The sequence below is a fragment of the Podarcis raffonei genome, chromosome 2, assembly GCF_027172205.1.
Source record: "Podarcis raffonei isolate rPodRaf1 chromosome 2, rPodRaf1.pri, whole genome shotgun sequence".
NCBI lineage: Eukaryota > Metazoa > Chordata > Lepidosauria > Squamata > Lacertidae > Podarcis > Podarcis raffonei.
This window is the reverse complement of record NC_070603.1, coordinates 89,860,158-89,874,183: the sequence shown is the minus strand read 5'-3', so window position 1 is coordinate 89,874,183 and position 14,026 is coordinate 89,860,158. Positions and strand designations below refer to the sequence as shown.

Genomic DNA, 14,026 nt, shown 5'->3' with positions numbered 1-14,026 from the left:
CTCTTGCCCTGCGCCTGAACATTACTGCTAAACAGCACCTATTGGTGGTCAGTGTCCTGTGTTTTAGTACTTCCCAATCCCTGGCATCTCCAGGTAGAGCTGGGAAAGGTTCTGTCTTTCCTGAAATCCTAGAGAGCTGTCAATCAGTATATACTGACAGGTGTGATAACAGATAGACGGCACTGGGCTAGATGGAGTGATGGGCTTACTTGGTGTGAAGCCACTTTTTCTTCCTGGTGGTGAAGGAAGGGATATTGGTGTGGAAAAGATGGATACAGAGACAGCTTCATAGAACTGTAGTGTTGGAAGGGACCATGAGGGTCTAGTCCAACCCCCTGCAATGCAGGAATCTTTTGCCCAATGTGAGGCTTAAACCCACAACCCTGAGATTAAGAGTCTCATGCTCTACTGACTGAGCCACACTTTCCTCATCCCACTCTCCTAAGACTAGGAACTCAGGGTCATCCAATGGAAATTATAGGCAGTAGATTCAGGACAGATGAGAGAAAATACTACTTCTTTCCACAGCACATAAGTAAATATATGGATCTTCTGCCCCAAGACTATTACACCTTTAAAATATTAGGCACACTGGTGTCCAGTACAGGTAGAATAAAGTCTCTGAACCAGTGCCGTAGCGTGGGGGGTGCAGGCCACACCGGGCGCAACATCTGGGGGGGTGCGCTCGCACTCGCAGCTCTCTGCCCCTACCTAAAATCCACGGGTTAGGGGGAGCAAATTACTTGCCTTGCCCTGGGTGCTGACAACCCACGCTACGCCACTGCTCTGAACACCAGCTGCTGGGGAGTAACAGTGTGAGAGCTGTGACCGTAAGACCTTTTTATGGGCTTCTGGGAAGTGTCTGGCTGACCATCAAAGGAAGTATGATGCAGAACTCGAGAGACCCTTGACACTGTTGTGCAATATTGCGAAGGAGCACTGATGTAATCTAATGCTGACAGTCTGCTCTGGCTAAACTATATTATTTATCACATGCCCTGCACCCTAAGGTCCTGGGGCGGGTTACAGCAATTAAAAGACAGTGTTAAAAACCATTCAGAAAACTTATAATAACAGAAATAAGTTGGGTCCTAAAAATATTGTTATGTGCCACCCCAATCTCTGAGCAGTGTGAGATTCCAGGGGCACCAGGCACACTTGCTAGGGTCTGTGCTTTCTTTTGGAAATGAGGCACAGCGGAGACTGTGGTGTCTTTATGATACATGGTTTATTTGCACCTATATACAACCTGAGTCTAGATGGAGGGAGCGCAGAGCATTCACATTTCAAGAGGTTTGGGCTTCTTCCATAGCCACAGCAGCTTTAGTCACCAACCATTCCTCTGCCTCCCCCCCCCCAACCCACTGCTTACTAACTCCATTGTATAACTCGGGTTTACTGTCTAAACCCTTTGCTAACCTAAGATCTAGTTTTTTATAATACAGGGAGAGGCCCTACACCTTTGATGTGCTAGATGGCTCATTATCCCCAGGCTATTATCTCAAAGGAAATTAGCTTTTACACATGTTGTTTGCCTAGGATTAAATAGTTAAAAGATACACATTTTAAGCAGTTTGCCTAAATTGCATTAGAAGGATTAGAAGTGTCTAGACTCTAGCACATATTTCTTAATAAACACTAATGCACGCAGGTCCAATTTAGATTCTGGCACTTGGTAGTCTGACATATAGTTTTACATGGAAGCCTTAATTAAAATCTAGCACACCTTAATTAAATTCCAACACTAACTTGATCTGGAATTTAGGGTGTCTTGAACCCACAGCTTCATAACATTATACATCCCGAGTGTGAAAAGCCAGGGAGGTTAGATCTCATGTGGGTTTTTACATCAGTGCAGTATATTTTGTGGAAGAGGTTTAATACATTTTTTTTGTAATCTTTCTCTTCCCCGCAGCTACTGTTAGCCGTTTGGGAAGAAAAATACAGATACCTGTAAAAGCATACCTGACAGTGTCATGGAGTACTTTCCTAATGCACTGAATGATTAGCCCTTGCAAGCTACACTGCACAGAAAATCTTGTATTGTGATCCCATGCCAGGGGGAATCTAGCCTGGGATAACAAAACAGTGGCTGAATGTGATTGGTTGGTTGGTTGCCTAATTGCCTACCCTGCACCCTAAGGTCACTAAATCTGGGTTACACCAATTAAAAATTCAATAGTCACATAAAAAGTACCTCTGTCTAGCTTCTGATGCAAAAACCTGCAATCCTACAACTGCTTGTCCCATACTGTTTATTCTGAAGCTTCAGGAGTAGTAAGTCATCCAAAGATTGCAGCCTTGAGGCATTGTCATAGAAACACCTAGGCTTGCTACTGTTTATAGTGCAGGACTCTCGTGTTAATTCTTTCCATCTCTGTCACCAGGTTTGCTGCCCTTTACAAAAATTTAAGGTAGCGGACTCCTGATTAGAATTAACCTAAGAATCCTTTAGCTGCCAACATTTTTGCCTGGGTTATCACATTTCTGTTCTTCCTTGGAAAGAATGAAGCTGCCTTGTGTATAGAGCAGCAGGATGTGTTTGAGACTTTCCTTTTCATTCACTGCAATATGAGTCAAGAGGTGGGAGTTGCTGGACTACATTCCTTGAGGGATTAATGATGCGAAAGATAAATGCTTGGTTGGCACGTGTACAAATATCTCTCAAATTTAGGGTTGCCATATTTCAAACAGTGAAAATCCAGACAGAAAAATTGTTGGACATATGGCAACCCTGCCCTAATTACAGAAGAAAAGAAAAAAATGGGTGCCAAATTCATACAAAAAGGAATGTGTGTTTCTCCTTAAACTACACTTGTGATGCCTTGGATTTTACTTCTGAACCAAATCTGCCTGGTTTTCTTTTAGCATCCCATGTGATAACTGACCAGACCGAGCTGAGGAAAATCAAGTGCATGGAGAAGGCAGGAATCAGTATAACGAGAGAGCTGATGTGGTGGTGGGGAGTGAGACTCGCAACCGTCCAGCAGTTGTTTGAACTTCTGCAGGAACTTCAGCTCTATCGGGCAGCACAAGTAATTGCAAACTGTGAGTAGCTGGACTTCTTTCTCCGGAACTACCTAGCAGTAGTTGCTTATAACAATTTAGTGAAAAGCTTGTTCGTCAACTCCCGTTGCCATTGTCGTTCCTTCTAGAGCTGAACTCCGTTCCAGCAGGGGCTGCTGGTTTTGCAGCCAGAATTGGGTCACTAAGCAAAAAGGGAGCCTGCTTAGGTGAACCCTGAAAGCAAAGAACTAGGGGACTACAAACAGAAAACAGGAAATGTACATATGCTTGAGGCCATGCAAAGGAAAGGGGAGGGGGAAGGAGCGGGAAATGAGTGAAGCTGAATGTTGGAAGAATCAAGACAGATGAAAGTCAGTACTTATTCACGCAGTGTACAGTGGTACCTCGGGTTACATACGCTTCATGTTACATACACTTCAGGTTACAGACTCCGCTAATCCAGAAATATTACCTCGGGTTAAGAACTTTGCTTCAGGATGAGAACAGAAATCGTGCTCCTGCAGCGCAGCAGCAGCAGGAGGCCCCATTAGCTAAAGTGGTGCTTCAGATTAAGAACAGTTTCAGGTTAAGAACGGACCTCCGGAACGAATTAAGTACTTAACCCGAGGTACCATTGTATAGTTAAACTTTTGAACTTGTTCCCCTATGGTGCAGTGATGGCCAACTACCTAGATGGCTTTAGAAGATTAGAAAAATTAATGGAGATGGCTGTGAAAGGCTACTAGCCTTGATGGTTGGAGACAGTAATGCTTCTGAATACCAGTTGCCAGATATAAAAATCCAAGCAATATTTTGTTAGGGGTTTCACTGCTTCTTTCTAATAGCAAACTCGGGAGGTTATGTGTCGACAGGTTTGGAGCTAAAACCAGATGACTGAGAAACAAGTGGAAGATGTTTGTATGCTTATGTAAAGCTCATGATATGCCAAAGTATGAAACATTAAAAAAAAAAAATCCAAAATGGGGCATGCACTCCAAAAAACCCCCCAGCCCTGTGAAGTCTGAGCATGCTCAGTGGTCTGTGGAATGTTACGTTTTAGTTGGAAAAGCAAAATGGAAGGCTTGGAAGCGGAAAATGAATTGGGTTGATTGTAGTTTGTATGGTATCCTTGAAGAATATGTAGCTGCCTTGAATCCTGAACAGTCACAGTTCTGTTGGGGATTGAGGATACACTGCAATGTTTTTTGCTGTATTGCATTTTGTTTATTATTTATACCTTCCTAGCATGGCCTTTTATAGCCCCTCTTACCTGATGACAAATATTGTTTTCTTTAGGCCGACCTTTGGTTTGTGAGGTTGATTGCTTTCCCCTGTTGTTGGTTGGCAGTTTTAGTTAAGTTGGTTGCTGTTCTTTATCTGTTATTTTTTTCTGTTTGTTGATACGTTTGTTTTCATTATATTGTAATTTGTTGTTTTACTGCTGGCTCCCCTGGGCTCTTTATAGTATGAAAAAGCAGGAAAAAATACCAGGGTACAAGAACCATTGTTTCTAGATATGTCTGTATAGACACCAGAGTTGGGTTCAGATGTAACAGGAACTGTGGTTTTCCATTATGAGCATGAACCGCAGAAAGCTTCAGGCTGCCTCCCTCCCCACTCCTCTTTTGTACACCAGAGGAGAGTGTACACTTCCAAATGTGATTTTAAACTAACCACAGTTCCTGTGAAGCTAAGCCAGAGTCAGACTATGAGCCCTCTCTGTGGAAACCTTACGTTGTGGAACTCCCCCTGCCACACACACAGAGGTGTGTGCAGCCCCTTCACAATTAAAGTATCTGTATTTCAGTGAATGCTGAATACATTTTTTTTTGTGTACATAGAAATATGGTTTACTGATATACATCCCCCCTTCACTGCTTTCACACCTGCACATTGGTTAAGAAGGGGAAGTAGCCCTTCTTTGAAAGGGGAAAGAAGAGGGCTGCATTGCCATGCTAACCACAGAAAATAAAATAATATTTTAGACCAGCTTTTGCTTTAACTCATTTTCTGTCAACACCATTTTCATTTGGGCTCATCATAGGCTATATGAATTCCTCTGCACTGTCCTTTTTTGAATGAAAAATACAGTAATGTGAATGTGGCCATTGAAAGTGATGCAAATTGGGTACATCTGATTTAAATTTCCTTTTACACTTTTACACACACACACACACACACACACACACACACACTCACACACTCACATTGTACTAGGAGAATATTGCGTTCATGTAGAAATGCCCATAGTGATAAATTTCATAAATTAGACAGGAAACATGCTGGGAAGTTTTCAGTCTTTTCATTAAAAAAATCTGTCATCCACTGGGTTCAAAATTGTTGCAAAACATGATTAGACAATATGGCAGTGTGCCTTCAATGCTAATGTGAGACACTAGCAGCTAGAGGAAGAATGGATGGTGGTGACTCATGACTTGCCTATTATGCTACTGTTCTTCGTTGCAAAATCTAGAATCCCCCAATTAGTTTACTTGCAGCATGCCAGCAGAGCATTGCTTTCTGGTGGTGAAAGAAGAAAAAAAAGAGTGTCATCAGGCTGACAGAAAAATATTACATGTACATCGATTATAGGGGGAGGGCAGTTTCAGATTTCAGTGGCACCCTGTGTGATGCTGAAATCTGGCTCCCCCCTGCCTCTTACCTTCCTTTTTTTAAAAAAAATTAAATTATTCATTTTACAATACAAAAATATGAAAACACATAACAAAGTTTTTCACAAATACATTTTTTTGTGCTTCCCTCAGCTCTTCTGCAAATCCTCCGTGCCTCTTACCACTTGACTGGACTTGGATTCTCCTTCCTAGCATGGCTTGCTAGAGTGGGTCACCTGACACCCTAGTGACATTAGGTGGCTGAGAGGTAGATGAGCCCCACCCACCCACCAAAACGGGCACTGACTTCAAGCTCCCCTTGCAGCTCTGCTGTTTTCTGGGATTGGCTGCATTTTGGAATTCCCCAAGGGGAATTCTGTAGCACAGCCTGTGCCAGGTGACAGCAAGTATCCCTTGGCAAAGCACAGTCTGGAACTTATTGGATGTTGGGTGTGGAACAAGTATTGTGGTTTGATGAAAATGGCTTAGTGGGTCATACTGGGTTTCCCACTGCCAGTCTTGATCCACTGTTTTTGCGGAATCCACCTAGGAGTACAAAATAAGAAGCTTCATTAACAGTAGCTTCATTGTTCATGCTAACTCTGAGGTGCCAGGGTGCAAATGAGACTGCATATTTAAATTGCAACTATTTTTAGTTTTAAACTGACGTTTAAAAAAATGGAAACTCGTTATTGCCCAGGCCTTAAACAGGCCAACCAGTATGACCATTGCAGTGATGTGACAGCCCACGCTGAAAATTTAATTGTTCCAGTTACTTTTCCAAATCAAATTGCTCTCTGTGCGCACTCGTCCCTGATGCACAGAAAAGAATTCCATTATCTGTTGCAATTCACGCTGATTCACTCCTAGAAAATGTGAACAGTGTTTCTGAGTAATCCTAGCGTATAAAGCATGCCAGTTTACCTCTTCGAGAAAAATAACCTGCTTTTCCTGCTTTTTACATGCATCTATATTTCTAAACATTTTTGGCATATAGTGGAGAGGATCTATTCAATGAGGTTTCATATTCCTTCAGCAGCATGGGACTTCTTTCTTCTCCAGATTTTTTAAAGTTCACTACAAGGAATGCAGCACTTCATTAAAGATGTCAATAGCTGCACAAGTGTTGTTGTGTTTGCTTGGGGCACACAAAGAAGGCCTTAGCAGAGGGACTAGCTGGCCTCTGCAAAAATATCGGAGACACCGGCCAAATAATTATATTTGCTGTTCCTCTTTGCTTTCCTCAAGGGAAATTTATTTGGATCCAGCTGAAAGGATTGAATCAACTCAGTTCAGCTGAGTCCTTGTGCTCCTGATGTTTACCTTAATTAGGAAAATGTTGAAAGCAAACACAGGGTTGTACTGATCCTCATTATCTTTTATAATTGCAAGTGCCTCAGTAGTCTTAAACCTCTGGCTTCAGGAGAGATACTGTTAAAGTCCAGTTTATTAAAATATTGTCCGGTTTTTTTAAAAAAGCATCAACAATAACGGCAAAGAGTGATGTACGCATTTTTGCTTATGTTGTAAAGTACAGTGTCCATGGCAATTGAAGTGTAGGCGGGTTCATGCATGACCCAAGAGGTCTGCAATGTCATGCATACAATCTGGCTTCGGCCTACAATGCCTGGTGTCAGGAATGAGCCAGCTCCTAGTGGAACTTTACAGCCGGCTCCAGAACAGAGAGGGTTAGATTTGACGCAGGCTGAACAGTGGTCAGCGCAGACTCTCCTGGACCTTGGAATGCCAGTTGCCAAGGCAACGACTGAGAGCAGGCTAGAACACAGCCAAAGCGCTCAGGAAGCTCAAACAGGCGCGAACAGAGATGAATGCAGTCTGTCAGAACTGGAAGAGGTTGGAGCTGATCCAATCTCTCCTAAAAGTCGTTGAATGGGAGGGCTGCTCAACAGTGAGCAAAACAAGAGACGTAAGGGGCGACGGTTCCATATATTCTGTAGGAACATCTTGAGTGATAATGTCAGCGGTTTCGTCCAGAGCTATCCAGAGCTATCTGCTTGTTTTTGCAATAAATATTCATTTTTAATTACCTATGCTTACTGTGTTATCAAGCAAGGAACTGGACTCCTCACACCTACGTATATAACAGCAATCATTATTTTTCATTATATGATGAGGAACGCCCTGTGTAATGCACTCCCATCAGATGCCAAGGCAATAAGCAACTATCTTACTTTTAAAATACATCTGAAGGCAGCCCTGTTTAGGGAAGTTTTTAATGTTTAATGTTGCATTGTGTTATTAATTTTAGGTTGGGAGCTGCTCAGAGTGGCTGGGGAAACCCAGCCAGATGGGTAGGGTATAAATAATAAATTATTATAAATTATTATTATATTCAAAATATTTTTAAATTGACTATAACAGGGCAGAATGGGGGCAAGGTGGGCTTATGCATTCTCCACTGATGCACGCAGGGGCCAGGAATGGAATTCCCATACAAAATCGTTCCCGGCTGTATGTAAAAGTATGTAAACTGGTTAAACATTCATTTTGAAACCTTACAGCTAATTCATTATGCTCTGAACAAATAAGCGGTTCATGATACTCCCCTCAACACCAAACCTCACAATTTAAGTGATTGCCATTCGTTCCTGGCGCTGCAATTTGGCGGCAGCAGGACCTAGTATAAAAAAAATTAAGATGAATTTGTGAAGGTTCCCTAAACATAGCAGACACACATTGTGTTAACATAATAAAAAGGAGAAAAGCAGAGAATCTTTCCTAACTATAAAACTGAGACAAAACTCAAACCCTCCCTACCAGTGATAAACACGTATCAATATCACTCATAATAAAACCACAATCCTGCAAACAAAAGCTCGGCAGTGTTTATCCGAAATAACAAATTATATATTAAAAGTAAATTCTAATGAGAATTGCAGTTTATGATCTTCATTTCACATTTCTCTTTCTTGATTGTTTTCCTGTCTTTTTGAGTCTTCAGTCAAAAAATCAATTGTGTAAGCAACTTGGCCAAGTAAGGCTTTGCCAATGCCCTTGGTCTGTGTTTGATCCTGCCCCATCCCTATCTCTGTGAGACTTACAGTGCAACTCAACAGAGGCATAGCTGGGGGGGGGCACGCCCCTGTCCCGGGGGCCCAAGCGGCCAGCTACACCACTGACTCAACATAGGCACTTCCGCTATGGACCTCTGCAGACTTCTAGGGAGGAAAAGCAGAGCTCATGCGTGATTTTTTTGAAAGCGGCAAAACCAGCATACTATACTGTTACATGCCACCCCCAATCTCCATAGCAGTGTGGGATTCCAGGGAGTTTCAGACGCTCTTTACCCACCAAGGTCTGAGTTTCCTTTTGGACAATGAGGCACAGCAGAGACTTACACATACAGTGGTACCTTGGGTTACATAAGCTTCAGGTTACAGACTCCGCTAACCCAGAAATAGTACCTCGGGTTAAGAACTTGGCTTCAGGATAAGAACAGAAATTGGGCTCCGGTGGCAGCAGGAGGCCCCATTAGCTAAAGTGGTGCTTCAGGTTAAGAACAGTTTCAGGTTCGAATTAAGTACTTAACCTGAGGTACCACTGTATTTACAACCTGAGCCTACAATGGAGGGGTTCAAAGCATTGCATTTCAAGCAGGTTTGGTTTCTCCCATAGCTGTAGCCTTGGATTCAAACTGTCAACCTACATTGTGCTCTGAATCCCGCTTTCTCCAGCCTGCCACCGCTTGCAAACTACAACTCCCCCCCCCCTTCAGTTTACATCATCCCCAAATGCAATCCTGAAACTCCCTCCTAGAAACTGGCATTGTGTTCTGCTCCACCTGTTTGCTGGCTGGCACATAGTCTTAGCTTTGCTAATGCATTTCTTAATGGCTCATCACCCTTCTCTTTGTTAATGGCCATCTCGCTAGGCAATTACTTCATCTGTAAGGCAGCCTGGCTTATATTTGAACGTTTGCTGGGGATTCAGGGGTTAAAAGGTCTGTCGCCCACATACTCATCACAATGCCTTCTTCCTCCTGTTAGCAGTTTTGTTGGAAAATCTTTATGCCTAGGCCAACCAGTGTGATACTGATGGGAAGAAAGGCTGAATGAGTGAGATCTTGACTGCTTGGGGGGGGGGGAGATTGCATAAACATTGCACAAGCAATACCTGTGTGTGTGTTCACCTTTATATCAGCCTCTCCAACCTGGTGTCCTCCAGATGTGCCAGCCAGCATGATTAGTGGTCAAGGATTATGGGAGTTATAGTCCAGAACATTTGGAGGGAACCAGGTTGTACAAGACTATACAGTGGTACCTTGGGTTAAGAACTTATTTCGTTCCGGAGCACCACTTTAGCTAATGGGGCCTCCTGCTGCCGCCCCGCCGCCGGAGCACAATTTCTGTTCTCATCCTGAAGCAAAGTTCTTAACCCGAGGTACAATTTTTGGGTTAGCGGAGTCTGTAACATGAAGCGTCTGTAACCTGAAGCGTATGTAACCCGAGGTACCGCTGTGTGTGTGTGTGTGTGTAAGAATAAATAGTTATGCCCTTCCTCCTATTAGTGGTAATAAAATTACCAGTGTGGACCCTCAACATCAAAACGACCCCAACACCTATGTTAATTTGATCAAATATACATACATAAGCTTCTTACCTCAGGCCCTGACCACTACTGGAATGTAGCCCCTGCCAGGTTGTCCAGAAGGGAAAGCAGCCCTCAGGTTGGGAAAGGTTTCCTACCTCTGATGTATAGGATTACACTTAGTCATCCAAAGCAAACATTAACTAATTGGTACAGGTGTAAGATTTCAAGGTGCATTGGATCATTGTCATATCATAGATAATTATGCTTGACTCTTTTTATTGCTTCCTTGCCTTGAGGATAGTGTCAGAAATCTCTACTGGATTTAAGTGAATTCAATATATGGTGATTTTCCCTCATTCCCTCTCTTTCTCTCATTCTCATTCTGTTGCTCATTCTCTCTCTTACTCTCTCCCTCTCTCCTGACATGCAGTATTTTTTTAAGTTGTTGATTTTATGATGTAATTCTGAAATTTCCAAAGTATGCGCAGAAGGGCAGGTGACCAGTTTTCTTCCAGCGTGGTCTTTGGTTGCTGCGGGGAGGGAAGGAGGAACGAATGAATCTTCAAGCTGTTTCTCCCCTCAAAAAAAAAAAATCGATGTAAATTACTTCTTCTCTGCTTTTCTAAGAAACTTGCATTAAAAATAAAGCCCAGACAAATTGGAGAAACAATAACCTACAATACAAAGATAATTTAAAAGTTGGCAAAGAACAATAAAAGCATTAGACACAGCCATAAAACACCTTATGAGATGGTTTGTTGTGCAGTAAATGTGCTGCTGCTGCTGTTCGTTGCAGGGAATCCAAATGTCTTTCCCAAAATAGCAGTTGTGCTTAAAAAGAATCTGCATTTAAATTACAGCATTTTGTTGCTGGAATGTACAGGATGTACAGTGGTACCTTGGGTCAAGAACTTAATTTGTTCTGGAGGTCTGTTCTTAACCTGAAACTTTTCTTAACCTGAAGCACCACTTTAGCTAATGGGGCCTCCCGCTGCTGCTGTGCCGCCAGAGCACGATTTCTGTTCTCATCCTGAAGCAAAGTTCTTAACCCGAGGTACTAATTCTGGGTTGAGTGGAGAACCCCACCTGAGGGTATGTTCACATTACCGCTTTAAAGCTCAAGTTCTGTGTGTTCCCCTGCCGCCCCATGTGTAGGAACCACTTAGCAGGCTTCCTCAACCTCAGCCCTCCAGATGTTTTGGCCTACAATTCCCATGATCCCTAGCTAGCAGGACCAGTGGTCAGGGATGATGGGAATTGTAGTCCCAAAACATCTGGAGGGCCGAGCTTGAGGAAGCCTGACTTAAGGACTCCAAGCTGGTTTGAGAAAAAACTAATTATACAGTAGTATTTTATAAAATAAAAAGGAAGTACAGGATGCATATGCATTTTGGATGACTTTTGAACACGGATTAGAAACAGCACTGGAAACGTGCAAGTGCACAGGAACTGAAAACGTAAACACAGCCTGAGTCACATTTCCATTTCTCTATGTAAGTCTGATCCATATCCTGCTACTTTAACTCTGTGTGGTATATTCACTCCGCGTGTGTTTTGATGCTGCTTTCACAGGGAACTCACTTTCGTTACCTACTGATTCTGCAAGGACTCCTTTAGAGACCCCTCAACAGGAAAATGCATCACTGCATCCAACTGGGAACAAAAATAAGGCCACAGCAGGTGAGACAGAAATGCCAGCACTGCCAAATTCAGGTACAATACAGACAGGGATGAAAACAAAACAAAAAATGTTTTCAAACTTTGGTGAAGTTGTACAAGGAAGTGGTTCTCAACTGGTGTTAACCACATGCGTGTAATGACTTAATTCCCAAATGTGTCATGCCCTAAAGTTTCAAGAAAGTTCTGAGTATTCTCGGCAGCTGACTATTTACTTAACCTTTGATTTTGCTGGAGGAAGTGAGAAAGTTGTCTGTGCTGCAGTAATTCTACAGATGCAATACTGAGCCTGGTCATTTAATAGTTGTGTAAAAGAGAATTTCAGCAGATGTTGCAGAGCTGAGAAAGGCTCAAAAGTTCTTTTTTCTATGTGACTGTTGAAGGTACAAGATCCCTGAATATAGTAGCACCTAACCTCTCCCTCCATCAAAGGAGGGTCATTGCATCTTACACACAGTACCTGAGTTTAAATGGCAAAATTATTGTATGATTCATCAAACAAATGACACGTGCATATTTAAATTTCCTGAAATTAATATTTGGGTGCTCGTTGGGAAAATAATAGGCCCTTACCTTTTTGTGAGTTACGGAGAGACTTAGCCATTTAAACAAGCAGTGGGGAGCAGGTGGCCCTCCAGATGTTATTGGACTCCATCTCTCATCAGCAGCGTCAGTGGTTTGGGTTGACAGGGCTTGTAGTCCGAAAACATGTAGAGCATCACAGGTTTCGCCATCCCTGTGTTTAATTTACTTTTGACTAGACAATGCTCTAAACAGCTTTGTGCCATTCGTAATTGACTACCGTATTTTTCGCCCTATAGGATGCACTTTTCCCCCTCCAAAAATGAAGGGGAAATGTGTGTGCGTCCTATGGGGCGAATGCAGGCTTTCGCTGAAGCCTAGAGAGTGAGAGGGGTCGGTGCGCACCGGTGCACCACCGGGCTCCCACGGCTTGCGGAGAGCTGCCTGCACCCCGAAGCCTGGGCGCGCTGAGCAGTCGCGCCGGGCTTCGGGTAGCTCTGCACAAGCCGCGGGAGCCCTCCCATGGCTTGCGCAGAGCTGCCTCTATCCCGAAGCCCGGGCACGCTGAGCAGTCGCGCCCGGGCTTCGGGTAGCTCTGCACAAGCCATTGGAGCCCTCCCACGGCTTGCGCAGAGCTGCCTCTATCCTGAAGCCCGGGTGCGCTGAGCAGGAAGCTCAGCGTGGCTTGCAGAGAGCAGCCTGTTCTGGGGGCTGGGGTCAGAGGAAGCTCGGGCTGGGGGGGGATTTTTTTCCCCTTTATTTCCCCCCCAAAAAACTAGGTGCGCCCTATGGGCCGGTGCGCCCTATGGGGCGAAAAATACGGTATATCTTTTTTGTAAACCGCTCTGTGGTTTTCTATAGTCAAGCAGTATATAAATAAACGCTACAGCTAAGCAGCCATGAAGTGGTTTGTAATACTGTACTTCAAATTAGTGCCTTAAGGTTTCCCCGCTAACCAGTATGTCTGAAAGGCTACAAAATGGTCAGATGATATGTAACCACATTGATGGCAGAGAATGTTCCATTTCACTCTGTGGACATTACTTCCAAGCAAACATGTAGAGGATCAGAGTGGCAGAGAACATGATAACGTGTTCTTTTGTTGGAACAACTGGTGTGAAATGCTGGAGGACTTCTAACCCTGTGATTTTTTTTAGTAGACACAGATGTTCAGAACAAAACAAATCTATTTCTTGTGGGGCCCTCAAGGTTGCACAAATAGCCTGTTCTTAAAGTACCTATTTTTGTCACTTTCAGATCCTGCTCTAAAACCAGAGGCACATTTGTTTCCTCTATCCCCACCTCCAACTTCTATGGACCTTCCACATTCTTTACGTTCAAATCCACCAGTATTGCCAAGTGTCAAGGTAAACGTTAGATTCATAGATTTAGAAGGGAACCTTAAAAATCATCCAGTTGACCCCGCTGAAAGTTCTGCTATCAAAACAGCTTGCACCCAAGTTCTTCCTAATTTTCAGTCAAAAATCCTTGTTCTTGTTTGAATTTGAACTTGTTGGTTTGGGTGCAGATTTATACATATAAATAAATTGTTTTTTAAAAAATCGTGTCCAATATTTTACATATTTTTGTAACTTGTCAGGAATAAGCAAGGACCAAACTGCATGTTATATTATTCACTCCTTTTAAAAAGCATGACT

The 14,026-nt window shown here is 43.1% G+C and overlaps 2 protein-coding genes across 7 annotated transcripts in view; both read left to right on the top strand.

The window, feature by feature from the left end:
• TATDN2 (TatD DNase domain containing 2) overlaps positions 1-14,026 on the top strand; it is a 159,346-nt gene that overhangs the window by 117,174 nt on the left and 28,146 nt on the right. The window lies entirely within an intron of this gene.
• Positions 1-14,026, top strand: part of IRAK2 (interleukin 1 receptor associated kinase 2) — a 32,362-nt gene that overhangs the window by 1,548 nt on the left and 16,788 nt on the right. For all 6 annotated transcript variants that reach the window (XR_008329070.1, XM_053378098.1, XM_053378097.1 and 3 more), the window contains exons 2-4: positions 2,869-3,048; positions 11,742-11,849; positions 13,626-13,735. Coding sequence is in view for 5 of the 6 variants with exons in the window: in XM_053378098.1 (XP_053234073.1) it covers positions 2,869-3,048; positions 11,742-11,849; positions 13,626-13,735 (398 nt within the window). In the remaining variant the exon portion in view is untranslated. The remainder of the gene's footprint in view (positions 1-2,868; positions 3,049-11,741; positions 11,850-13,625; positions 13,736-14,026) is intronic.